General features: G+C 40.3%; 1 protein-coding gene across 1 annotated transcript in view; it reads right to left on the bottom strand.

The window, feature by feature from the left end:
• The window catches only part of LOC310987786 (voltage-dependent T-type calcium channel subunit alpha-1I-like), a gene marked incomplete at its 3' end in the record, with an annotated part of 212719 nt that overhangs the window by 17352 nt on the left and 168666 nt on the right, over positions 1-26701 (bottom strand). The window contains 3 exon segments of the mRNA XM_083974215.1: positions 14909-15391; positions 18592-18713; positions 19564-19642. Of these exon segments, the coding sequence (XP_083830341.1) occupies positions 14909-15391; positions 18592-18713; positions 19564-19642 (684 nt within the window).

Genomic DNA, 26701 nt, shown 5'->3' with positions numbered 1-26701 from the left:
GAGAAAAAAGCAGCTGGCAACAGTACAAGTAGCAGCATAACGTTAAACAGCTGGTACTTTGGTGGATTAGCTTTGTAGCTAATTAGCTCTTCAATTTCACTTTGTAGCCAAAAGAATCAGATGAAGGTGGAGGAGGACGGGTCAGAAGAACCCATAAACTCATCATATGTAAAGACCAACGTCTCTTTTCCTATAATCCCAGTATAACGTCCTGATGTGAAACCAGATCTCCTTTTCTTCGTATCTCAGCTCAGATGTTTCCTCCTCTCCTCTGTGTGTTGTACTGTATCTGTATCTGTCATTATCTCAGCTGCTCTACATGTCAGAGGTTCAAGCTGCTGCTTCCCTCTCCTGCTCCGTCTCTGTGTGAGAGCTGCAGCTAACGGGTGTGAGGTGACGAGGGCGGCCAGTCGATACTCAGACCTTGGCAGCACCCACTGATGCACTACAAGCACACACACTCTTACACACACATGCTCTTACACACACACACACACTGCTTCAAGTGCCAGCAGATGCACAGCGAGGGGTTGAGGCAGCCTGATTGATTGGCTAAGCTGGGGGGCCTTGGTTGTGGTAATGGTGCCCGTGACCCTGTTTGATTCCCTGCACCGCCATCTGGTTTCTGCATCGGCTCCAGCCTGAACTTCACACTGCAGATCAGTGAGACTGCACAGCCTCTCAATTATTTACACAATTTTTTCTATCTCTCTTTCTCTCAAATTCAGTATATGATGATTTAAAAAGACAGTTCCCACTCTTTCTATTTGTAGCTCATGATGAATAAAGGCGACCTTTTACTATTTCTACTAATGCTGCATAAAAATATGACAAAGTTTTGACAATTAAACTTTTTAAGACTGTGTCTAAAGTGTGAATTTTGTGTTCATAGCTCCAACTATTCCTGTTTATACAGTATTTAAATTAGTTATTTAACCCGAACTCTGTCTGGAAAACACTCCAGTCCTCAGACTCATATCTACAAACTAGTTCTGTTCAAGCAGCAAACGATGCAGAGCAATGATGCCTTGACCACACAGGATACAGTCTACAGCGGTGGTTCTTAAACTTTTTTTACATCAAGGACCCCTAAATTAACACAATTTAGACCATGGACCCCTATTGGACAACATTTTGAAGCAAACATTAGAAATACACAAATATTTGTTCTGAGACTGAAGAACATTACCTTTTTAGTCAATGTACTTTCAAATTAGGGCCAATGGTGTGACTTTTTGGAAATATTATAGAGACATTTCTGGAAAAAAAAGTGGTAAGATTTCTAAAAAAAAAAAAAAAAAAAAGTAAAAAAAATTCTAGAAAAAAGTGGTAAAATTTCAAAAAAAAAATAAAAGTAAGTAATTTCTCAAAAAAAATCTCTCAAAAAAAGTAAATAATAATAGTACAATTTCTCAAAAAAAAAAAAAAAAATCTAGTAAAAAGTGGTACAATTTCAAGAAAAAGTTGGGGACCCGCTTGATCTCTCTCAAGGACCCCTACAGAGATAAATAATATGTGTTTCCTTGATACCTGCAAATCTCCTATTTACTTATGCTGCACTGTTATTTATTAATTCATTACATTCAAAACTAAAAACACTGTACATGTTGTATGTAACATGTAGCATTTGTCTGTAAATACTTTTCTTATGTTTTGTTTGTAATGTGTTAATGCTGCTGCTGTAACACAATCATTTCCCAGTCTAGGATCAGTTTTGGGGCTTTTTCTTGCCTTTATTTGACAGTGTAGTTGAGAGAGATGGGAAATTGGGAAGGAGAGAGTACACTGTAAAAAATGTCCGTAGAAATTACGGTAAAAAACTGTCAAATAGCAACAGTAAAATACCGTAAAATCAAAAATAGTATATCACTGTAGTAAATACACTGAATTACCGTAAATCAAGATACAGTAAATAACTTTAAATTTTACGGTCTTACTAAGTAGAAAATATGGAATTTTACTGTGAATGTTGCAAAAAGTTTGTAAAATTCACGGTAAAATACCATAATGTCACAAGCGTGTAATTAACGTAAAATTGACGGTATCATTCTGTCTGAATTACAGATTTTGCTGGTGTTTACGTTTAAATTTACGGTACACAACCATTAAATCATACCATCATTTCTATAGAAAGTAAAATGTTAAAAAGTATGGTAGGGCAATACATCAGGACAGGCTGTGGTCACGTGGGCATTGTTCGGGTCGATGCGAAGCACTTAATGCAATAGAAAAACTATGTTGTCAAAACACAGTGAATTAAGATAAGATTAAGATACTAAGTCAAAATAACATGTAATAGCCTATGTAACATATATTTCAGAATAAATGTGCAAACATGGAGTTTAGACATAAATATATATTTTTTTTAAATACAAACATCTCTATTGTACAAACATGTAGTCTCCATAACATACACACAGTAAAAAAAAAAAAAAAAAAAGGAAAAAAAGAAGAAGCTTGAGTCAGCTCTGGCTTGGGTGACCCACAGGTGACCCAGCAGTAACCATAGTAACCCATTTGTTGGGTCAACGGTTGGTTTGCTGCGCGCCACCAAGATCCGTTATTTTTGGCCGGAGCGCCGTTACAACCTGGTTACAACCAAGCTGCTCTGTTGTCAGCCAAAGACGACATAAGTAAAGTGGATTAATTTTATTTTTGATGGAAATGCCCCAGCTTCAGTCTGCAAAAAAGTCTGACTGCTTCAGCAACGAGTGTCGGTGGATCGGACTGGACTTTCTCAGGTTGGATCGATACCAACTGTCCGTGGAAAAGCTACAGATGAACTGTAAGTATTTAAAAATGAGCATGGTTTGTGTTACTTTGGCCGTTTAGCACATGAGCTAGGCTAACGCTAACGATGGCTAGGCTAACGCTAACGACCGTTATGCTAATACAGCTAACGGTCGATCGTTACGCTAATAACGCTGACTACTATAGCATGAGACTGTAGCGTGAGAGACAGGACCTGAGAGTAACCAGAGTTTTTGTGTTTTCTAATCAGAGTAAAGTATGTGGAAGCTAGCACATGGAGATAGACGGTCTGAAGAGGAGCCTTGCTCTCATGGAGGTGCAGAAGTTCCTAAGGGAGGCCAACAGCATTACTGTTAAGGTAAAGTTATGTGTTACTGTGTTTGTGTGGAAGAGGGAAAATACACCGGCCTAAAACTGCCTTGTTCAGATATCCATGTAGTTACTTCTGTCCATTATCATTATTACTGAAGTGTTACATGAGTTCATTTTGTGTTCAACATATATATTTGTACAGAACCATCCCATCCTTAGTTGTACACATTTTTAACACTACAAAATCATTTTACCTTCTCCTCAGCATGGTGCAGCTGGAGAATGCAAGGCAGCCTACTTTGCAGGAATGTGGCATGGCCAGTACATCTTCAGCGTTATCAACACTCGGCTTCAGTGAGTACATTTAAATTGATAGGCTTCTGAACTGGTGCTGCCATTAAATGTTTTTGTTTCTTCATACCTGTCAAATATTTACATGGCCACATCAATAATTATGTCTCCCATTTATGTCTACTACCCTATTATCTGGAGTTCCTTAAGGATAAATCCTCGGAACTATCCTTAAAAAAAACACATAAAAATCACTGATTCAATGTCAAATCCAAAGGATTGTGTGTTTTCAGCTGTAGCCTCCACAGTTTCTCCCTCAATCTCTCTCAATCTATTAGATCTGCTAAATCTGTTAACTGTTTTAAGCGCCTCCTGAAATCATATTTATTGGTTGGCCTTTCTATTAGATTTAAACCTACTCTTCATTCACCATTTATTTTTTTTCTGTTCCAACTTCTTTTATTAATGTTTTGTTTGTTGTTGTTGTTGCTGCTGCAGGAAGCACTTTGCAACAGTGTGCTATATAATAATAATTATCATTATCATTAACAATGTTTTCTTTGTTGTCTTTCTTTGTCTGGTTGCAGAGAGGTTCATGCCAGTCCACAGTAAACACCTGATTGAAGACTGCTGGTGAATTTTCAAGCAGGAATGATGACAACACCTGCCCAAAGTTCCAGATTCTTCAACATTGTACCATGTCTGTATGAGACTCTGTCCCACCTGTCTTCAGTCAAGTCTGGACCCAATGACTCAAACACCAGTCTTGTCAAGGCTAATTAGAGGTAAGCAATGGTTTATGTACAACTCAAACTTCACTCAATCAATCTCCCACAAGTGCACGGTGCCAACAGCTTCATACAAACATACAGTAGAAAAAAAATCAGTATTACGGACAGGATTCAGGATTTAGGCTGCAATTCGACAAGGGTGAAACAAATACTGATGACCATTTAGTCCTGAAAAGTGACAGTTTCTACCTTTTACACTAATACAATAAAATAAATGAAATACTCCTGATGACCTGCAAAACTATATTCCAGAGTGCTGGTTTCATTCTATGTATAGCTCATTGGAGCTCAGTTTAACAACAGAAGGCTGAATTTATCTCTGTAGGCACCATGCTCAGGCACTGCATCAATCTAACCTTTGCTTTGTTTCTGTTTTCTGGCTGCAGAGAGGATCATGCCAGTCTACAGTGGACACCAAATGGACAATATATGAGTCTTCAAGCAGAACTGGTGACTGCTGGATGCTTTAAGTTCCAGTTTCTTGAACACCATGTATATGTTAAGAGCCCTCTTCAGCCAAGTCTGGACTCAGTGACTCATTAGTGTTGATCAACACAGGGCAAGTGGCTCCTTTTTTCATTATGTTTATTTCTTCTATCATGGACTATCCTTCTTCATATGTATGGACACACACTGTCTTTTCAAGATGTCAACACTGCCTTGTGAGTATACTGGACAAGTTCTGTTTTTCACAGAGAATGTGTATATGCAAAGAGAGGTTCTTAAAGTTTATCAATTATAGTCTGTACTTTGGTTTACAATGGGCTTAAAGGACAATTCCAGGCGAATTCAACTCGGGGGTGTCTTTTCCTATCATTTTAGGTCTAAAAGAAGGAATCTGAAGATTTTCAGTTTAATCGCTCCCATTTTGCAGTAGTTGCGTCTGTCCCCGCATCGCCATGGCAGCGATGAATGGGAGTGGATGTAAGTTCTGCTGTTTAGGCTGTTTCCAGCCCTCAAAGCCGCAAATTTTTTCCACAGACAGCGTCAGATGGAGACTCAAACATGCACCCAGAAGTTTATTTACTTCAAGCAAGCCGACATGTTTGTAAAACTAGATCTAATTCAAAGTCTCCCGGAGTCTCGCGCGAGACCCAGTTGCCGTGCTCGGTGTGTTCAGGTGCAGTAGGAAAGCTACAGTTTGTGTCATAAACACAGGAATATCAACTCTTTACTTGCTTCAAGTAAAAAAAACTTCTCGGCGCATGTTTGAGTAGCCACCTGACGCTGTCTGTGGAAAGAAATTTACACTTGAAGCAAGTCAAGAGTTGGTATTCCTGTGTTTATGACACAAACGATAGCTCCAACTGCACCTGAATACACCAGCACTGCAACTTCGGGCTCGCGCGAGACTCTGGGAGACTTTGAATTAGATCTGGTTTTACAAACATGTCGGCTTGCTTGAAGCAAATAAACTTCTCGGTGCATGTTTGAGTCTCCATCTTACGCTGTCTGTGGAAAAAAAATGCGGCTTTGAGGGCTGTAAACAGCCTAAACAGCGGAACTTACATCCACTCCCATTCATTGCTGCCATGGCGATGCGGGGACAGACGCAACTACCGCAAAACAGGAGCGATTAAACTGAAAATCTTCAGATTCCTTCTTTTAGACCTAAAATGATAGGAAAATACACCCCCGAGTTGAATTCGCCTGGAATTGTCCTTTAATTGGTTATTTCCTTTATAATTTACCATTTGCATTTGCTGACTGTAAAATCTACGCCAACAAACTGTAATTCCATTATGTGTTGTACCGTATTTTTTACGGTGAAATTCTGGCAACCACAGCTGCCAGTATTTTACCGTGAATTTTGCAATAAAATACCGTACTATATCTTACGGTTTTACCGTGTTTTTTCACTGATGGACTGTAATTAGGTTTACAGTATATCCGTTATTTTTAAAAGAATTTACCGTAAACAGGTTTATATTATAACTGTTATTTTTACAGCAAATTACCGTAAACAAATAACAGTTCTCTACTGTGAAATTTACGGTTGCCAAAACAGCATACCGTAATGTGTAATACATTGTGACCGTATTTTCTACGGTAAAATTCTGGCAACCACAGCTGCCAGTATTTTACCGTAAATTCTACGGAATTTTTTTTACAGTAATATGAAGCTGAAGCTGCAAACATGAGGTGGAGTGTGTTCCTGTCTGCTCTGCACACACACACACTCGATGGCAGTGTGCCAGGTAGGCGGTCTAAATCTGACCTTTGTTAAAATGCAGCTCTTTTCCCCCTTGACACACTGAATACAAATGAACATGATTTAACACACCAGAACTGGTTTTTCTCTCCAACTTTCACTTTTCTGGCTCCTGAAAACTTCAACCTGCGGAACAACGATCAGTCAAAGACACTCAACTGCCCTTTTCTCCATCATCTAAATGTTTTGTTTACCAATCACCACGAGTGATCATCACAATCTGAATATTGTTCTCTCTGTGCTCTTTGTTTTGCTGTAAATTCACTTATTCCAGATGTTGCACATTCTTTAAATCAGCTCTGAACAGACACATCGGTTTGATATTTTTCTAAAGTTAAGGAGTTCTTAGCATCATTACATTTTATAACGCAGCAGAAACAAAGGGGATAAAATACTTATTTTGACAATTCACAGATATTCTAATGAACTCTCTCATATGAGCTGTACATCAATTTCAAAAATGCCCCACGTGTCTCCACAGGGAGCTGCAGCGATCTCTGGAGATATAATGAGTTATCTGCAAAGTGGTTCAGCGTCTGTATGGTAATAAGTCTGAAATAAGTTGCTTTAATGAGCATTGTGTTTCTCTTGTTTGTGTTGTTTGCCCTCGTCTGTGAAGGAATGTGCTCACTGCTGAGAGAGAAGTTATGAAGTTTGAACTTGTTTTTGTTAAAAAGGGTTGAAGCTTTTCTCTTAATCCATCGGACACAGTTGGGGTTTACTTCAAAGTTTGAACTTCTAATCAGAGAATTTCACTTTTAGATGAACCGTCGTCTGTCATGGCTGACTGACTGACAATAAATTAAAATCCGGCCTTTTTCAAAAATTGTCCGTAATTGTAATTTCAGGCATAAAACCAGAGGCTTTTAAGGGACAATTAGTACAAAGTGGTGGAATTCACAATCATCAAATGAGACGGGTCGACCTAGGTCATCTACAACTTTGAAAGGAAACATTAAATCACTTACTTAAACTAACCGACACGTTCAGAATGAAACAAATGAAAAGCAGAATCTAATTAAACCACCTCAGAGGTTTCATCCTGTGTCATGTAAAATAATAAAGGCTTCATCATAATTTAACCAAGATTGAAGAAGTTATGGCTAAAAATGTTTCCTGAGGTCCTTTCTGTGAGGTTCTCTGTGACCTTGACCTTTGACCAGAGTGTCGTCATTTAAAGGGATAGTTCAACATTTTGGCAAATTGGCTCATTGCCATAATCCCTATAGTTTTAGGAGTAGATTCATTACCTTTAATTATGAGGGCAAGCTATTTTTAGAACGGTGGAGCAGAGCCGCAAGCTGCTCAGTGATCACAATGGAGGTGAATGGTACAGGTCCCCTGTCCCCAAAAAACTCATCAAATACACAATCCAACAACTCCAAAATGCTCTGGTGGACAAGTTGTGACCTGCACAGTCACCACGCTATGAGATAATAACAGAACGTTACCAGACAGAGTTGTTGTAGAGGTAAATTCATGCAAAACCGATGAGTGAGTTTGATGAGAGAAGCCAAGAAATCCCATTAGCCTCCTAAGCGTAGCTCTGAGCAGCTCGCAGCTCTGCTCCGCCGTTCTAAAAATAGCTTGCACTGAAAATTAAAGATAACAAACCTACTGCTATGACAATGGGCCAGTTTGCCAAAATGTTGAACTACACCTTTAAAGGGTTAAATGATCAGTCCTAATCCAGATTTGTGCAATTTTGAGTTGTTGAGTTATTGCATTCACACGGCCGAAACTGCATTTTGTCAGGTCACCGCATTCTTGACCTTTGACCCCCAAAATCTAATCAGTTCAGTTTTGAGTCCTAGTGAATGTTTGCACCAAATATGAAGAACATTACTGAGATCTCCTGTCCACAAGGAAGTGAGGGACAGATGGACGGAGAGACGAAGAACAGACAACCTGAAAACGATTCGCCTCCGGCTCCGACTGTCACAGTTTATGGTTTGTGTGATAAATCAGATCAATGACATTATGTTTTTGGACGTCTGTGTGTTTAATGCCTATAAAAAAAAACAAAAAAACAGGCTGAACCTACGTGCTTTTATTCTGAAAAATCCCTTTACTGGCTGATGATGAGAATAGAGATTTAAGAGGCGGTGCATACAGAGAGACGTGTGATCTGTCTCCTGGTTAAAAATATCAGTAGGTGGACAGACAATAAGCTATAAGCACAATGAGGCTGTGGCCGACCTGCCGCCCACTTGCAATCATCCACAGTCAGCTACTCTCTCTCTCTCTCTTTCACCCATTGATTCAGTGTCATTCTTTCAGATCGACGACAAAGTTTATTTTCCTTTTGCTATGAACCACATTTTTGTTTGTGGAAGGGATCCTCTACCTAAGGTGAAGGACACACACTGTGATCGTTGTGTTGATTATACGTATAATTTGGGTGTTAAAAGTGAGTCTGGGCCAGTGGGTATTGACATGGAGATAAAAAAAAAATCCTCCACTGTGCAGTAATTTACTTTTTTCCGTCACTTCCGAGCAGAAGGAACAAATGCTTCTAAACATAATCCTGACAGAAAAAACTAAATCAATGATCCAGAATAGTCTGAAAGTGAAGCGATGGACTGATACAGCATCAGGCTTCAGGACGTACAGTAAAGCTTAGAGCTGCTGCTGTGATCAATATGTTTTTAGTGAAAGTGGGGGAAAAAAAACTGGCCACGTGTCAAGGTTTTTGGAAAAAAAATCTCCTCCAGCTCCAGGAAGTTTTTCTGCATCGTTCAGCAAACACTTTCATCACTGTTGTTTTTAGGAAACAACACTGAATGAAGACCTCATGCACTATAGCTCTCTAACATCTGCAGCTATAGGAACAGGGTTCAGAGCATTTAGCAACTGAATACAGCAAGAAAAAGAGTAAATATATAGATACTGTAATAATCCTTTGCATGGAAATGACATGGTTGCAACAGCAGTGACATCGTACATCCATCACACACTGGCAACAGCAGAGAATAAAGACAGAAAACAGATCTATTGTCATATAAAAAAACAGACTGTGCTCTAAAGAGTAAATAAAACAATATAATACTGATATATACTGTATATATATAATAAATAAGATGAATACTAAAGATTAAAGTGCAGGAGTTGCTGTCATGTTCCAACGATGGTTTAACAACTTTGAAACCTTCCTCCTTCCTGCTCAGAAAGGTGTGAAAGTACACGGTGAACTGTCGCACATTGTTTTGTACAAACTATGCACCAGTGCTCTCACATTCAAATGATCAACACAACCTCTCTGCTCAGTGATGGAGGCTTCTCACTGCAGCTGGAGGAGTAGTTGTCTCACTCTCTCTGTACAGCAGCTGTCAACACAGATGAGGTCGGACAGCAGGTACAAACTATTCATGTCCTGCTCTTTAATTCATCAGACAGACAGATACACGTTTCCTAATGAAAGCTTAAGTTGCTCACTGGTAATGAATGTGTAAAGAAGCAACTGTTTGCTGATCTAATTAGTTTGCATATCAAAAAAAAGGTGATGTTTATGTATTTCCACTGCCCCGAGTGGCCAAAAACATTATCTTTGATTCATAATCTCTTTTTTCCTGAGTTTATTTTGTCCAAAAAATTCTCTTCTTTTCTCTTTTGGCGCAGGAAGATGGAGAGAAATCCCACAATTTCGAGGGTCATGAAGGCACCACGCTATAGTTTCCTTCAATTTCCTGCTCCCTGACTCCTCTTTGTTGTTGTTGCTCTACAAGTGCAACTGACATTCAGCTGCCAACACACACACACACACACACACCTTCCTCTACTAATCAGTGGTGGTGTTTATGGGGTCACTTTGCACGGAGCCGCCCTCACAGTTTACTGGGCCGGTCCTGCTGCTGTCACCGGCCCAAACACCACTGAGGTTAACGAGTGAACACTCAACCTCTACATCACTCAGTCAGTCAGTAAAACGGCATCAAGGCCACTCATTCAATAAGTCAAACACAGTTAGTCACTCTTTTATTCGTTGATTCACTGGTTCACTTTTCCTCTCTCCTCTGATGTTTCTCTCCATTCTCATCTCCACATGTCTCAGCTCTTCCTCTCCTCTTTCCTTTTTCGTGTCTGTCTTTGTTCATTTACTCGTTTCTCTCTGTCAGCCTCGGCAGGCGTACCTCTAAAAATACCTGTTCTCCTCTGCAGGTCTTAAGATTTTTATGCGAGTATGATTATTAAAATAAAACGTGGCTTGTACTGACTTGGCTTGTTTGAGATACGGAAATAAAGAAAGCTGAAGAAAAAGAGCCCCGGCCCCCACTGGGGTATTTTTAGACTGACAGAGACAGGGGCCATTTAGTATAACTGCACTGGTGTGTGTGTGTTTTAGTGATGAGTTTGAGTGTGGTTTAACATGTGTTGTTGTGTGTTTTTTTGAAGACTAAGCACAGGATGGATGTTCAGCACCAACTGTTGCTGCAGATGAACTTAACTCAATCTTGAAATAAGCAGCTCAAACATGCAAATCATGTGACGCTTGGTTTAGTGGTTTAATGGCTCCACAGCCTGTTTTACACATTAGTTATCTCCGAGTTTCATTCGCAGACAGAAACTTCAGGAGTCAGAGGTGGGACGGGAGGAGGCTGAGGGGACGAGACGGTCGCCGAGATACAAGAAGAGGGAATGATGAGGCTGAGCAGCAGGTGTCAGGTGATATTACACTGTGGGGGAGGTTTCCAAAAGTCGCCCAAGAAAAGTTCCTGAGGAAGTTGGTGAGTGAAGATGAAGATGCTGAACGGATTAGATGTTTTTGCATCGGGCTTTTGAAACTCCACATTAATTCAGATTAATGTTTTATCATTCATGGGTCAAATGAGTGTCTGTTCATCAAACAGCTTGTAGAGAGGAAATCTTTGGTTCATAATATCAAATCTGTTTGTATGGGTGGTTCTTCTGGAGGCCCCGTGTGTTGTTATCAGTCTCGCTGTACATCAGATCAGAGCCGGCCCAAGGCATAAGCAAGCTAGGGGCCCCAAATTGCAATTAACATTTTAAAGATAGTGTGTAACTTCTGCCGCCCCCTAGAGAAATTCTGCATAATTGCAAAAATCTTTAATTGTTGATGTTGGACCTCACATTGATTCACAAAGAGAAAAAATGTGTTTACAGTTTGTTACTTTTAATAGGCCTAGGTGAAATTCAGTATCCCACTCAGTACTATATCACTTTGAATATTAAGTCTAAATCAACCCCAAACTGCACTGTTAGCTGAATTTGGGGCCATTACAGATTGAAAACCATAGGTGCCAGGCTAAAATGATGATTCGTAATGACAGATTAGAAAAATGAAATAAGTTTGTAGTAGGTGTGCAAATGATCAATAATTGGTATTATTGGCAGTAATAGAGGGCCCCAATGCTTAGGGCCCTGTGGAGGCTTGGGCCGGCCCTGATAGAGGTCCATCTATCTCTCAATACTTTTCAGAAAATGCTGAACTTGATCACAGTTGTTTGTCTCCACCAGGAGAGACAATATGATCAAACCAGTGAGACAAACTGTGGTCTGATCAGTGAATGAATTTGGGAGTCATTTACAACCCCCCCTCCCAAAAAAAACTATGTTGTGAGGTGACAGAGTGATAGAAGTGATGAAATTCCCTCCAGGTTTTTCCTGATATATCTCACTCTGAAGAACGCGACATCATCACTGGGAGCTTGACCTTTGGCCACTGACCGTCTGATCGGCTCATCTTCGAGTCCAAGTGAATGTTTGAGCAAAATCTAAATGATAAGATTTACTCCAGAGAGAGGAGAGAGAGAGAGATACATTCAAGAGGCCAAAACTGAATTTCTGTGACGTCTCTGTGACCTTCGACCTCACCAAAGATCTCGATATTGCTTCATAAATCACAACACTCACATTGATTCATTTTCTTTTTTGATTCATGTTTCCCTGCCTCTGTGTTGAAACACATGAATTAAAATGCATGCAAATTTCGTCCCCGTGGCGACGCAGCAGCCGTTGCCATGGATCTGGACTCTCGAGCGCTAAAAGTAAAAACAGCTCTCCACGGCCGTAACTGAAGCTGAAGTGGTGCTACACCGTCACCGTCACCGGGGCGGGCGGTGATTAGATTGGTGATTTTGTGATTATATTGTTGAATGATGATTCATGTGTTTGGCTCTTTGCTGCCTGGATCCACAGAGGGTGTAATGCAGTGAGGGAGGAGGGGGCCACCAGGCTCTGAGCCCATCACTCATCTCCCATCATCCCACATCAGCAGCTTCAGGAGGGAGCGGGTCAGGACGTGGGATGTTATATCAGAGCATATAGGACATTTGTTTTTGCTTCAAAGCATTAAATGGTTTAGGGCCAAAATACATCTCTGACCTCCTGCTCAACTATGAGCCATCCAGACCTCTCAGATCATCTGGTACTGGTCTTCTATCTATACCTATAGTCAGAGGTAAACAAGGTGAGGCAGCATTTAGTTTCTATGCCCCCACTATCTGGAACAAACTCCCAGAAACCTGCAGGTCTGCCAGAACCCTCAGTGCCTTCAAATCAACACTGAAGACTTTCATGTTTGCTGACGCCTTTCATTAACTGCACTGTAACTTTATTCTGTTATTTTATATCTTTTTTTTTACTATGTTTTAGCTGTTCTGTCTCCCTTTCTGTTTTACTTCTTTTTATATCTGTTTTAATTCTTTCTCTTGTCTGTTTTTAAATAATGTTTGCTTTTTATGTTCTTATTTTACTAATATGTAAAGCACCTTGAGTTGTCTTGTTGCGGAAATGTGCTATACAAATAAACTTGCCTTGCCTTCTGCTTTGTCTCTATGAATAAATCCTGCCTCTCTTTGCTCGGTTTCAGATCACGTCGGGTTCGTTGCAGGTGATGTTCTTAATTCTGGGCTGGTCCTCTCTGTTCCTTTGAAACACCAGCTTTGCATATGTTTTTTTGTTTATTTACAAAGAACCTCATTAAAAAAAACTTTGTTAGATTGATCCACTGCATCACATTAAACAAAGTTTGACTTCACGCTCCACGTCCCCCGAGTTCACACTGAGCTGCTTTTGGCTTCTTTTGCACCGTCATTGAATCTTAATGGTCTTTTTTTTTATACTTTGTTTGTTTTTTATTTTGTATCAAATGAAGTCAAAAGTGCAGGTTTCACGTTTAAATGAAGTCTTCATATCTGAGATGTTGCTCTGTTTTTTTGTCAGTGTCACTCATCAGAGGGAGAAACCAGCCTGGATATTGTCACCTGCTAACAGATGAGTGGATTCAAAAGGAGCAGTAATCTGGAGATGTGCAGGTACGAAAACAAAAACAAGACAGTCTCTTCAACAGCATTTCAATGTGAAGATCTTTGTAGTCATTTTAATGGTTCTATATAAAACTCTGACACCTGAGCCAACTTTCCCTTTAAAGCTGATGTTGCCTGAGTTAACTTGTGTTGGATTTGACCTGTAAATCATCCAGTCAGTGCTGCAGGGAGGGATTTACAGTAAATGATCATCAGGTAATTTCTAAGTGGTCGCTATTTTTTGTGAATGATATGATCAGTAATGCTCAATATAAAAATAAAACTTAAAGGAGACATATTTTGCCCCTTTTCCACAAATTAAAATAGTTCCCAGGTGTCTTATAGCCATGTCTGTGACATGCTTCGGTCAAAATCCCCCAAGGATCAAACATCACAGCTCTATTCATCCTCTCAAAACAGCCCTGTTCAGAACGGCTGGTTTCAGTGTCTGTCCCTTTGAATGCAAATGAACCACTGCTTGCCCCGCCCCTTCTACTGGTACCAGGTAGGGGTGGGATTATGCTTGTTACATCATTGTCTGACAACTGAGGGAACAGCTCATAAAACCACATGGATTTCAACCTAGGGAGCCTGAAAATTACAGATTTTTTTGTCAATTCTAAAAATTCAACAAATAGTCTTCAAAAAGTGATATTTCTATAATTTAAACTTCAGCATAAACACCTCAAAAGATCTTGGTACAAACCATAAAAGTCAGATATACTGAAATAACAATGAAATACCAGTTAAACTGACATCATTGTGCTTCCTCACATCGATCAGCATGAGGAGGGTTTGAATAAACTTGTCTGCATTATTAAAGGAGACATGTTATGCCCATTTTCCACAAATTAAAATAGTTCCCAGGTGTCTTGAAAGAAATGACTGTGACATGCTTTGGTCAAAATACCCCAAGGATTAAACATCACAGCTCTTTTCATCCTCTCAAAACAGCCCTGTTCAGAACGGCTGGTTTCAGAGCCTGTCCCTTTAAATGCAAACGAACCATTGCTTGCCCTGCCTCTTCTACTGGTACCAGGTAGGGGTGGGATTATGCAAATTCAAAAACTAGTTACATCACTGGAAGACAACTGAGGGAGCAGCTCGTAAAATCACATGGATTTCAACCTAGGGAGCCTGAAAATTACAGATTTTTTTGTCAATTCTCACATTTTGGAGCCAGAAGGCAAAACAAACACCTAAATATATTTTAAAGAGCCTTCAAAAAGTGATATTTCCATAATATGTCCCCTTTAAACATCTGTATCAGCAGCAGTTGCTCTTACCTGAGCAGGAGAGTAGAGTCGACATCGATGGTTCGTGTGTCCGTCATGAGCTGCTCCTCCTCCTCCTCCTCCTCCTCCTCCTCCGTCTCTCAGCGGTGCCATCATCGCAGCGCTCGGACCCCCCATTCCCATCCCCATCCCCGACCCCGCTCCGATCACACCGGCCGCCCCTCCGCCGGCGCCCGCCCCGCTCACGGCGCCGGCCCCCGTTGCCCCGGCGATGGCCCCTATGCCTCCCATCATGCAGCAGAGGCCTCCCTGCGCCAGCTCCAGCTCGATCTCGGCGTCCATCTCGGCGTCCTCCTGCGCCTCCTTGTTGGAGTCGTCCAGGTGCTTCATGAGCACGGCCACCACCACGTTGATCAGGACGAACTGCGCCGTGAGCACGAAGGACACGAAGTACATCGGGGAGATGAACTGGAGGCCCGCGTGGCAGCCGTAGTCCGCGCCCGGGTGGTCGGGTGGGCACTCCCTCAGCGTGTCCTGGGGGGAGATGAGGAGGAGGAGGAGGAGGAGGAGGAGGAGGAGGAGGAGGAAGGGTCAGAGAGAAATAAAGACAAGAGGATGGAGAGGATGTGAACGACAAGCCTTTAAGAAGAGTTTATATAAGAAACGTAAAAGTTACACAGAATCATTTAAAACGCCTGTTAATCTGCTGATTGTTGATCAGAAAGAAAAAAAAATATATATATAAAATAATGTTGAGAGATTAAATAAACAAACAAAAAAACATTTAAATGCTTTAAATTCATCATTGGAGGATATTAAAGTTTTGTTTTTGTAATTTTGTTGCAAATGAAGGTTAATTAAAGCAGAAGTGAGTGATATATTTGTGTTAATATAAGTCTTAAATAGTTATATCTTCCGACAGCAATCACTTACATAGAGTGTTTGGTCTGAAACACGGGTCTGTCAGTCCCTCTGCTCTGCTCTGAGCCGAAGAGAAAACATTTATCGTATCCTACAGTTTTTATCCAATGAGGAGAGAGAACGGCATGCAGGGCTGTGTGTGCAGCCAAGGGACGCCGTGAATGTGGCGACGTAGGGACGAGGACTGTTATGGTGCGTTCAAGGAAACTCGTATTTTTCCGACCGTGAAGTCGTACCAGTTCAATCTGGTACGAGTTCACCGGTCGGAAGTTACGAGTGGCCGTTATAGTGACTTTCACCGGTAAAACAGGTCGGAAAAACACGAGTGGGTTGTCTGGAACGCTACAAAGTCGTAAGTTGTGACTTGAAGCTGTAATTTACGATTTCAAAAGCCTGCCTGGAACGCAGCATTAGCGAAAACGACCGGATCACTCACTTCTGCTTTAAGTGACCATATGGTTCTTCACCATTCCAAGGTACAGTAATCATTACATGATGTATACAGAAAAAAATATTTAAAAACAGCACAGATAAAGTAAAAGGAATATTCATATGAGTATGAAATGCAAAAAAATAAATTATTATAATGTAAGTATTTAATTTAAACTTATAAATAACTGTTTTATTTGTCAAAAATAAGAAGTCAGGGTCATTTGTCCGATAAAAGATTTAAACTTTAACTTTAAACACTTCACTTACTTTTACTTTACTTTTATCTTGAAAGAAAATATAAAACTTTTTCTAAGCTCACAAATAAACACACACAAACTTCCACGGACAATAACCAGTAACTTGATCGACTGTGTCACAAATCAGATATTGACTGATCCACGACCGTGGAGAGATTACACGTCTGTTGCCAAAGTCACACAGAGCAGTGCCTGGTAGATGTTTCAAAATAAAACTGCACAGTTTAAAGTGTCTGTTGTTTTTTATTATTATATCCAGCCCTGTGCAGTAACCACACTGTGTGATCATGCAGCACCTGTCAGGTGGACAGATGATCTTGACTCATGGTTCTGAACAGATTTTGCAAAGAAAATTTGGCAGAGGGAAGCTTTTTGTTTCGATATAAAACACTTTAGATCTTTAATTTCAACTTGAGGAAAAAACAAATTGAATTCATACTTTTCTTTGGCAGAACATCGGAAAACTGCAAAAAAATATCTTGTATTGACGTGTGTGTTTTGTCCAAAACAAGAGAAAAGACTTTTGATTCAATTTATAACAATAGAAAAAGGAAGAAAAGCTGCAAATCACCGTCAGATGTGAGAAGCTGAATCACTGAATAAGACACCTTTTCTTTTTCTTTTTTCTTTTTTTTTACAACCTCTCAGTTGATTGAATCTGCCATTATTATTATTTCAGCATGAATGGAGAGTGATGAGTTCAGGATGATCCATTCACAATGAAAGGGTATAAACCTGTATTGGTTGTGTATTGGTTTTTACGATGATGAGTAATGTCTCGATGTTTAATGAAGGAACAGTTGAAGCACTTTGTGATGTCGTTTCATGACACATCGTCAAACTCTCACACCGTCCTGAAACATGACGTCTGTCTTCTTCCACAGCCAGCCACTCGTTTCTAAGAGCCCAATCAGTGCTGATTAACTATCTGTTGGATATGGGCTGTGATAAAAAACATTTGGAGAGCTGCAGGTGCTCTGGGTGTGATTGGGGAGTTGATTGAGGTGATAGATGAGGAGGATCAAACGTCTAGTTGTCTAGTATCCCGTCGGTGCAAATTTTTAATCTTCATTCATTCGTCCTGGAAAGGTTTGCTGGAGCGCACGTTCACTTTGTCGACACTGAAGGACACACTCACACACTCATTACTCACTCATTTTCCTCAACTAAACACTGTCTGCTCCTGGGATGTGAACTGAGGACCTTCAATTACAAACTTCCATCTGAGCTCAGAGTGGTGTTCAAATATACTGACTGTTAAAAAAGTTTATATATATATATATAGAGAGAGAGAGACACTCTAAAGTACATCTGATTGGCGCTGCTCCCTTCCTGCTTGACCTTCATACGTGAAGTGAATTCATGCACAGAGCTGAATACAAAAGACAAATGTAAAGAAACTGGTCAGGACGGGTGTGATGTGAATACATTGAATACATGCAGCCTGGTAGCTGCATGCTGCTAACCAGGCTCTTTATTGTATGTGTGCTTGTCCAGTTGGGGGTGTCTACTTCATTTGAGTGCATTTATACCTTAAACTTAAAGGGGAAATATTATGGAAATATAACTTTTTGAAGGCTCTTTAACATATATTTGGGTGTTTAGCCCCAAATAGTGAGAATTGACAGAAAAATCTGTCATTTTCAGGCTCCCTAGGTTGAAATCCATGTGGTTTTACGAGCTGTTCCTCCAGTTGTCTGACAATGATGTCATTAGTTTTCCAATTTGCATAATACCAACCCTACCTTGTACCGGAAAGGGGGCAGGGCAAGCAGTGATTCATTTGCATTTAAAGGGACAGGCACTGAAACCAGCCGTTCTGATTTGAGAGGATTAAAAGAGCTGTGATGTTTGATCCTTGGGGTATTTTGACTAAAGCATGTCACAGACATGTCTTTAAGACACTTGGGAAGTATTTTAATTCGTGGAAAAAGAGGCATAATATGTCTCCTTTAATATTGGATTATTTTGCTATGTGTAATTGTTTTGTTTGCATGTCATTGCTGCTATGTCTTACCTTTCATTATGACTTTTTAATATGTAAATTGACTGTTGATTGGTGTTGCATTGTCCCTAATAAAAATAAACCAATAAATGAATAAACAAATAATACATGAGTGGTACCTTCATGATGCCGTTCCAGTTGTCACCAGTAGAAACCTGGAAAAGCGTGAGGAAGGCCATGCCGAAGTTTTCAAAGGTGGCGTGGCGGCTCATTCCCTCGCAGGGGTAGTCGGCGTTACACACTGAGAGGAGACGTGATGGAGGAGAGGAGAGTTCGTTATGACAAACTTCTGCGTAGATTATTTGAGAGAGTACGACAACAGTCGGCTCGGTTGTGTCTAACCCCGCTTCTTTAGAAATTATTTAATTAGATTTTCGCAAACAGGAAGGCAAAAGGAACCAAAGTGAGACCTGGTGGGAACAGAACCGTTACACCTTCATCAAGAACTGGTGCACATTTGTCACAGTCAGATGGTCATTTAAGGATTTCCCGATCTGAAATCAAAACAAATCTAAATAAAGTCCTGGTGGCCTTGACTAAGCCTAATGGATTCTCAGTATTTCTGTCTCCACTGTTCATAACACTTTGATTATTTGTTTGATTATAATTTCACATCATCTAAATTAGCCGTTCCTTTATTTTCAGCAGTAGATCAGGATAAGCCTTTATTTAAATCCTCTGTTTATTCTAACCGGATGGCAGATTTTGTCCAGGAAGTGCACAACTTTTTCTTGAACAGAAGGTGAGTCACAGGGTTTAAATAAGAGATATAATTGTTATAATGAATCCTTTGAATATCTGTTGATCAGAATAATCTAATCTACTTTTTGTTACACGCAAATGCATGCACCTACGCATCTGTGGGTACCAGAAATCTTGAGAAAAGGTGAGTCATGGAGAATGTGATTAACGCTTCATTCTAACTTTCTACAGTGAACATGAGAAGAAAAAAAAATGTAGAGATGATGGACTTGTCTTTGTCTTTTTGAGGCTTTTCAGACGCTGACGTAAAAAGCCTGGCTTTCAAATGATTAAAATGATTGAACTGGAAGAAGGATAGATAGATACATCATGTCTTCTTTCTCTCTTACCCAGCTCTCCAAACAGCTCCACTCCCAGAGCAGCGTAGATGAAGAAGAGCAGCATGAAGAGCAGCCCGAGGTTTCCCACCTGTCGCACAGAGAGAGAGGAGTTCACATCATATTAACGCCAGCGACTCACATTTAACATGGAAAACACTTATTGAAGATCTAGTAGGAGACAGGAGGCAGGTGTGATGAACAGAGAAGCTGCTGAATAATCTATGACCTCGCTGTGTGTGTGTGTTTGTGTGTGTTTCTCACCCGGTCGGCCAGACAAACAGCCTGAACAGAGAGGAAACAGGCTTATTCTGCAATTTTCCTGCATTGTGTACTTTTCGAGAGGCTGCGCTCGGTTTTGAATGTTTCTATTTGAGGCCTAAAGGTCATGAAATTGAACCAGGATCCTGCAAACATTTCATCAGCTCAGAAATAGTCGGAAACCGCGCAACACAATCCAAGCAAACCACAACAAAAACCCTCCCTCCCTTCCTCCGTTGCTGCCTCAAATCAGGGATAATCACTCTATTACATGGGGGGTTTCACTTGCTGACTCCTTAACAGGCGTGAATCCACCCGTGTTAGAGACTCAGAGCGCTCACAGACAGTGATACAGTATGCAATGCAGATGGGTAGCGGACCCCCCTGTGGGTGCAATAGCAGGCACTAAGCAGAATACCATTAGCTAAGTCACCTCACAGGGAAAAGGCGACGGGGCGCCTCCGAATACGTCGCGGTGGGTTTCCATTTAGAGGTGCAAATAAACTGAGAGTGGATTAGGAGAGAGAGCGATGTAAAGTTTTTTATTGGAGGAGACAGAGAGAGGAAATAACAACTGGGGGGAAAAAAATTTGGAAGGATTAGGCAAAGCCTGAGGACAACTCCCCCCCCCCCCCCCCCTCTCTCCCTCTCTCCCTAGTCATGCATGTTGATGTTTCCTGGTGACTATTAAAAGCTTTACTAGTCGCCCCTGAAGCAGTTTGCGGCACGTAACTTATAAGCATCCGCCCGGCGTGTTTAGATCCCTCAAGCGAGAGAGTGCAGGTTCACCAGAGGGATGGGTGTGAAGGCATCAGAGCTGCATGGCAACCAGGCAACAGAAGAGCTGCGACTTTGATATTTATACCTTTTTTCTTTTTCTTTTTTTTGGTTTCCATAGCGAACAAACCTGGGCTGCTCTGCAAACTTTCATCACTGTTTACCGAGTTTCTTTTTCCTGTGTTAAGACTATAAGGAAAACCTTGACTCAGTCACCTGTGTCATGCTGTTTTTTTTTCTTTTCTTTTCTTTTCTTTCTTGCAATTGTGTAGGAGATTCATTTTGTAATGTGACATAAGTCAGACTGACACATGAAAGGTCATTACACCCACCCAACTCTGGTGAAAGAACAGAGCCTGTAAACAGAGAGGTTCAATGCACTCAGGAGGGGAAAAAAGTGGCTTTGGGACTTTTTTTCTTGACAAAGAGAACAACAGGAGCTTAAATGAACCTGTGGTGCATTAAACCAGCACTAAGTCACTTTTTAACCTTCATAAAATATTTTCATAACTTTTGTGATGATACATCGACTTACAACAAGTTGAATGACACCTCTGTCATGGCCTGAGGGGGTCTGTATCTCTTTCTCTGGCACTAAGCAGCTTTGAGGAGCATGGTAGGAACCCTGCTCTCACTTAAGTTTCACTTTTGCGAGTCACAACAAGGAGGGAACAGGCAAAACTGCACTTTAGCAATGGATGATGTTTGTGTTTTCACTTTGAAATGATCCACTGGAAACAGAAACTTAGTTTTGATGTCTTCTGTTAATTTTAATGCAGGATATTTACAGGGCTTCACGCTAGTGCTCATGGGAAATGGAGTCTTCCTTCAAGCAAAACACTACCGCTTTGGTCCACAGGCGCCGCCAAACTCAACCAAAACTGAAAGTTCTTTAGCACTGCTTTAACACCTTACAATATATAGAGCCATATCATATGGGATTATATAAATAATATATAATATATAATATAATCTTTATTTGTTATATTGATTGTACATGTGATCTTTGTTGATATTGTATATTTTTGCGTTCTAACTTTATTTTGCTGTGATGCTGTGCATAAAGTTTGTCTTTTAAATGACCCCCAGGTAGAAAAGTCTTCTCTGTGGTGATGATGACTACAGTAATGGGGATCCGTACATAATAAACCATAAATAAACACCTGTAATTAGAGCTGTGCTTCTTGTGTGTAATCAGATCACTCAAGACAGATGTTAATGTCACATATGATTGGGGCAGCTTTATTTTTTGTACCTAAATAGGTTCTGATAAAGTATATTGTATCGTACCATATTGTATTGAATCGTACCGTATTATATTGTATTGTATTGTATCGTATTGTATTGTATTGTACCGTATCGTATTGCATTGTATCGTATCGTATTGTATTGGACCGTATCGTATTGTACCGCATTGTATCGTATTGCATTGTATTGTATTGCTTTGTACTGTATTGTATCGTATTATACTGTATCGTATCGTATCATATTTCAAACAATGTTGATTACATATATGATTAATGTTTGCAATTAATCTCTCCTAGATCACATTTAAAACGTGTATTTTTTGTTTGTATATGTTCATCACAGAAAATAACCTGATGATGGTATTGGGTGGATTAATCTAAATTCAGTGGTTTATTTTCTTCACGTCCAGGAGCTGTGAAGACAATGGTGTTTTAGTTTTTGTGTCTTTCCTTCAGGTCCTGAGGAAGCCAAAATGTTGCTGAAACAAAGTTTGAGCTGCAGATTCCTCATTCTGAGCTGCTCCTGGTTAAACTCTGCAAGTTAATGCTCTGGTAATGGCTTCACTTTGCACAATTCACTGCTCCTGGCCGGGGGATGTAGCTGAGAGGGAAAAGTGGAGGGCTGATAAAATGTTAATCAAGTCCGACCTGATCCTCTTTTCCTCTTTTTCACTTGTTTTATAAAAGTAAAACGTGTCATGGTTCCTGAAGTCCCATTTCCACACTAATCCAGAGGTGGAGGTGAAGTCTTAGAAATGACAGTAATGGTATGACATGCACTTTAAACATTTAAAATTCAAACATTTATTTGAACTTTTAATCTTAAGCTTTCAGTTTTCTTTAGCCAAATATCCAACTGACAGCTCATGATGCTGGCTGCACTCGATACTTTGATCCTCACCTTATCAAAAAAATGCAAAAACACTTTTTTTTCTCTGTGTCATTAATTCACAACAGGAGGGAAAAATGAAACTGCTTTGGTCTCTTCATTTCTCTCAACACTGCCACCGCTCCAAAACAAAGGGGACGTTTTAACGCTGTGAGCTGAATTTCTATTATTATCATTATTGTTATTATCTGGATTTACATTTAAATTAAACCTAAACATGAAAACAGACCATGGATGAAAAGTAAACACTAGGAAATTACTTGTAAATAGAAAACATGAAGATTTTTGCATTTTTTGCCTCCAACATCAACCCATTTATATTCATGTTGCTCCACCTTAACAAGCTGCAGCAGTAAAATGTTGATAACGCAGTGATGTGTCAGTATTAACAATTTAAAGGTACAGTATGTAAGAAATCTAAAGCAACTGGCTGTAAAATCATCCTAATATGTAACAGAGACTCAGGAATAATGTTCATATAACATACTGAACTCACCAACAACAATCCTACAGCCAAGATATTCGCATTAAAAATTTTTTTTTGCGGACCGCAAATCATGTTTATGTTTTGAATTTCTATGGTTGGCTTGTGTCGCCACCCAGCGCTTTCTCCCTGTCACAGCGTCTGTGGCATTTCAGCCTCCGGGTTGCCAGTTAGCTTCCACTGAGCTGCAAATACGGCTGGGAGATAAAACGAGATCATGAAAAAAAAGATTGTGTTCTATTATCGGTTATTGGTCATATTTGCTTGATATCACACGGTAGAAGCGGCTTGTCGCTCTGTCGTTTAATAGGCTACACAGCTTGCTGTTGTGAGCATGTAGCCTAGTTAGTTTGAGCTGCTGCTAAAGCTAAAGCTAAAGGGAAGAATTACAAAGTGAAAGTTAGAAAAGAGGGAGGAAATGTGGCGAAATGGAGCCGATGGTAAATGAAGTGATTGTGAACGTGTGGAGCGGTTCATGAGAGGAGTCTGTCCCGGTCAGGTCGCCTGTCTCCGGTCCTCATGTTTTATGATCCGACGTCAGAAAGTGGAGGAGAACCGGAGCGGCTCGCGTCGTTTATTCTGCGGTAAGACGTCTCATATGTTGGCTCATCTACGGCGTGATTAACACGCACTACGGCTCCGGTAGATGCGGGGTTACAGTGTGTGTGTCTGTGTGTGCGTGTCTGTCCGTGCGTGTGTGTGTGTGTGTCGGCGCTGCAGACACAGCGTCGGAGCGGTGAGTGTAACAATAACTTGCAGATCACCTGAGTGACGTGAACTCCGCTCGTAGTTACTGTGAGTCAGAGCAATAAAACAGTGAGGTTGTTGATGAATATTTAGCTTTTTACTCTGCTTTGAGACTGACTGAGTGAGCAGAGCGGAGGTTAGCGCGTCGCTGTCTGGCAACCTGGAGTCTGGTGGGTAGGGGAGGGGGGACAACGCGCTGCTGTGTTTTGAATTTGACTGCAGCAACAATTTTGGCCACATTCTTACATATCGTACCTTTAATAATGTAATATTATTGCCTATTACTTTTTCTGTTAGTGGTGAAAAAGCTCCTAAGGTTCATTTTTTTTTAGAGGCAGAGTGTTTTTAAGTAAAAAAAACAAAACATAAAACAGAACAAAACAGGTTTGGAAAGACAAAATGATCTTAGATAAACTGTTGTTCAGGCAGCGGAGGGACCTGGTCGTCTTAAATACTGTACAACATCTTCATCTGGATTAAACATTTTTTTTCATCTCCTGATGACCTTGTGTTTGTATTTGTGCTAATATTCACAACACTCCCCTCTGTTTCCTTGATGAGGAGTTTAGTTGTGGTCGAAAACAAGAGCGAGAAAACAAATAAAACCCCCAAACGGAGAACGAGTTAAAGTGGAACTGGGAAGAGGAGACTATTGATCTGAGGTGAAATTGAATCGGAGCGAGGGAGGACAGATTCCTCTGACTGTAATGTGTGTGAGCTGTGTTTATTTGTGTTGTATGTGTGTGTGTATCTGTGCGCACATGATTTCCCAAACAGCCAAACATCAGGGAGACAGAAGTTTGTCCCAGAGGGCTCAGTCAGCGCATCGCTAATGCAGCACAACCAGAAAATAAATAAAATAAATAAATAAAATCAACTTCTGGCTGCACACAGCATCGTGCCATTAAAAAAGTCTCTAATAAAAAAAAAAAAAGAAGCTGTTTTTGAAGAGAGGAGCCGGTCCGCAGCATCCATTAGTCTAGTTTTCTCTGGTTTGCTCACATTATAAAAAAGATGTAGGGCATCGTTATGTTAGGTAAAGGCAAACCGAGGCAGAGCTTCACTTACTTATTTATTCTTCTATGCAGCAAAAGCCAAAAGATATTTCACCTCGCACAGAGACAGAAGATGAATAATGACGTGTCAGTTTTATCTCGGCTCATTGAGGGAAAAGAAAAAGGAGGGAGCTCTTGGAAGATGTTTATTTTATATCTACGAGGATCAGAAATACGTATCTGTTGTTTTTTATCTGTTATGTATGTGATGTTCTGTAGTTATGGGATGTTTTTGTCGTTGTGGAGATGCACCGATGAGGAGTTTGTTTGTCTGTGTGAGTTTAGATTTATTGTTTCTGTTGGTCCGCTGGTCGCCGTGACTTCCCCGGTGGTCAAGTTGTCACGACGAGGTTGCCTGGTAACCAGCAGAGATGCTGCACTGAAGTGACCCTGGGCGAATGGTCGTCATGTAACTCCTTCAAAATCATAAACAATACAGAAACAAACTGGGGCAGCGAAGAAAACTTCTGTTTTTTTTCTTATCGACCAGAACAAAGTGAATCATTATGAATGAATCTATTCTACTAACGAGCATCGACTGTGAACACAGAGCCTGAGAAACCCTGTTTACTCCTCTTCAACACATCGATGAACCACACGGTCGGTCCTTCATTGTGTTAAATATGGGCGTTCTTGTTGCTTGAGTCAATCACACACACACATACACAATCCTCCAGCTGTATTAAAGCAGAAGTAGGCGGAATATTTGTGTTAATATAAGTCTTAAATAGTTATATCTTCTGACACCAATGAGGAGAGAGAACGGCATAAAGGGGCGGTCCTCTCTGTGTGTGCAGCCAAGGGATGCGTGTGAATGTGGTGACGTAGGGACGAGGGCGGGGACTGCTAACTCCATCTGCTGACAAGAAGTTAGCCAAAACGACCGGATCGCTTACTTCTGCTTTAAGAAATAACTGAGCTTTATTTAAAAAAATCTGGTATGTTTTTGTTCTACAGGGGGTTGTAACATGGGTCACTTCCAATTTCTCCAACCAGGAACAAGTTATGAATCATCTGATTCACCCTCAGTTTAGTCCTTTTTTCCATAATTATGTGAGGAAGTAGCAGCCTGTGGCAGACATTCTTTTTTAGAAAAGAAAAAACTTATTTTGAGGCAAGAAAGTTTTTTTTAAACTTCATTTATTTTTTTGATAGCATTGCCTGATTTGTAGTTAAACTCATCAAACTTATATCATGTTTTTTGTGTGTCTATGTAGATTTATTTCATGCAATTTGTTAGTGCTAATGTTTTAGTTGTCAGCTGTAAGGGAAGCAGGTTCTAGAGTCTGGGTTAATTTGAACGATTAAAAACGGTTAACTTAAAAGGTCATTTTAGTGTTGAATATAAAGCATTCAATATCAAGTTTTTGTCATAGATCTTATGTTACAACTAACCCGGACTATAGGGTGAATTGTAACATTTCAATTTAGTTTGAGACTAAACCATGCATTTTCTGTTTGAGTTGCAGAGATAACAGCTACGCCATTTAATAGCAGACACATGTAACTAGTTTGTCTCACATTTTGAACACACTGGTTTAAAAGAGCTCCAAGATACAGACACAAGTGTCATAAATGTTACAATGCTACATCTTCAGTAGGAATGAATGGAGTTGTATCAGAGAAGCACAGAGAAAGCATGTATGCAGCTTCGTCTTTTACTAAAAGCGCTGCTCCACCATTTGTACAT

The sequence above is a fragment of the Trachurus trachurus genome (assembly GCF_905171665.1).
Source record: "Trachurus trachurus genome assembly, chromosome: 1".
Classification (NCBI taxonomy): domain Eukaryota; kingdom Metazoa; phylum Chordata; class Actinopteri; order Carangiformes; family Carangidae; genus Trachurus; species Trachurus trachurus.
Note: the sequence above shows the minus strand (reverse complement) of the source record. Positions and strands in the feature narration are given on the sequence as shown.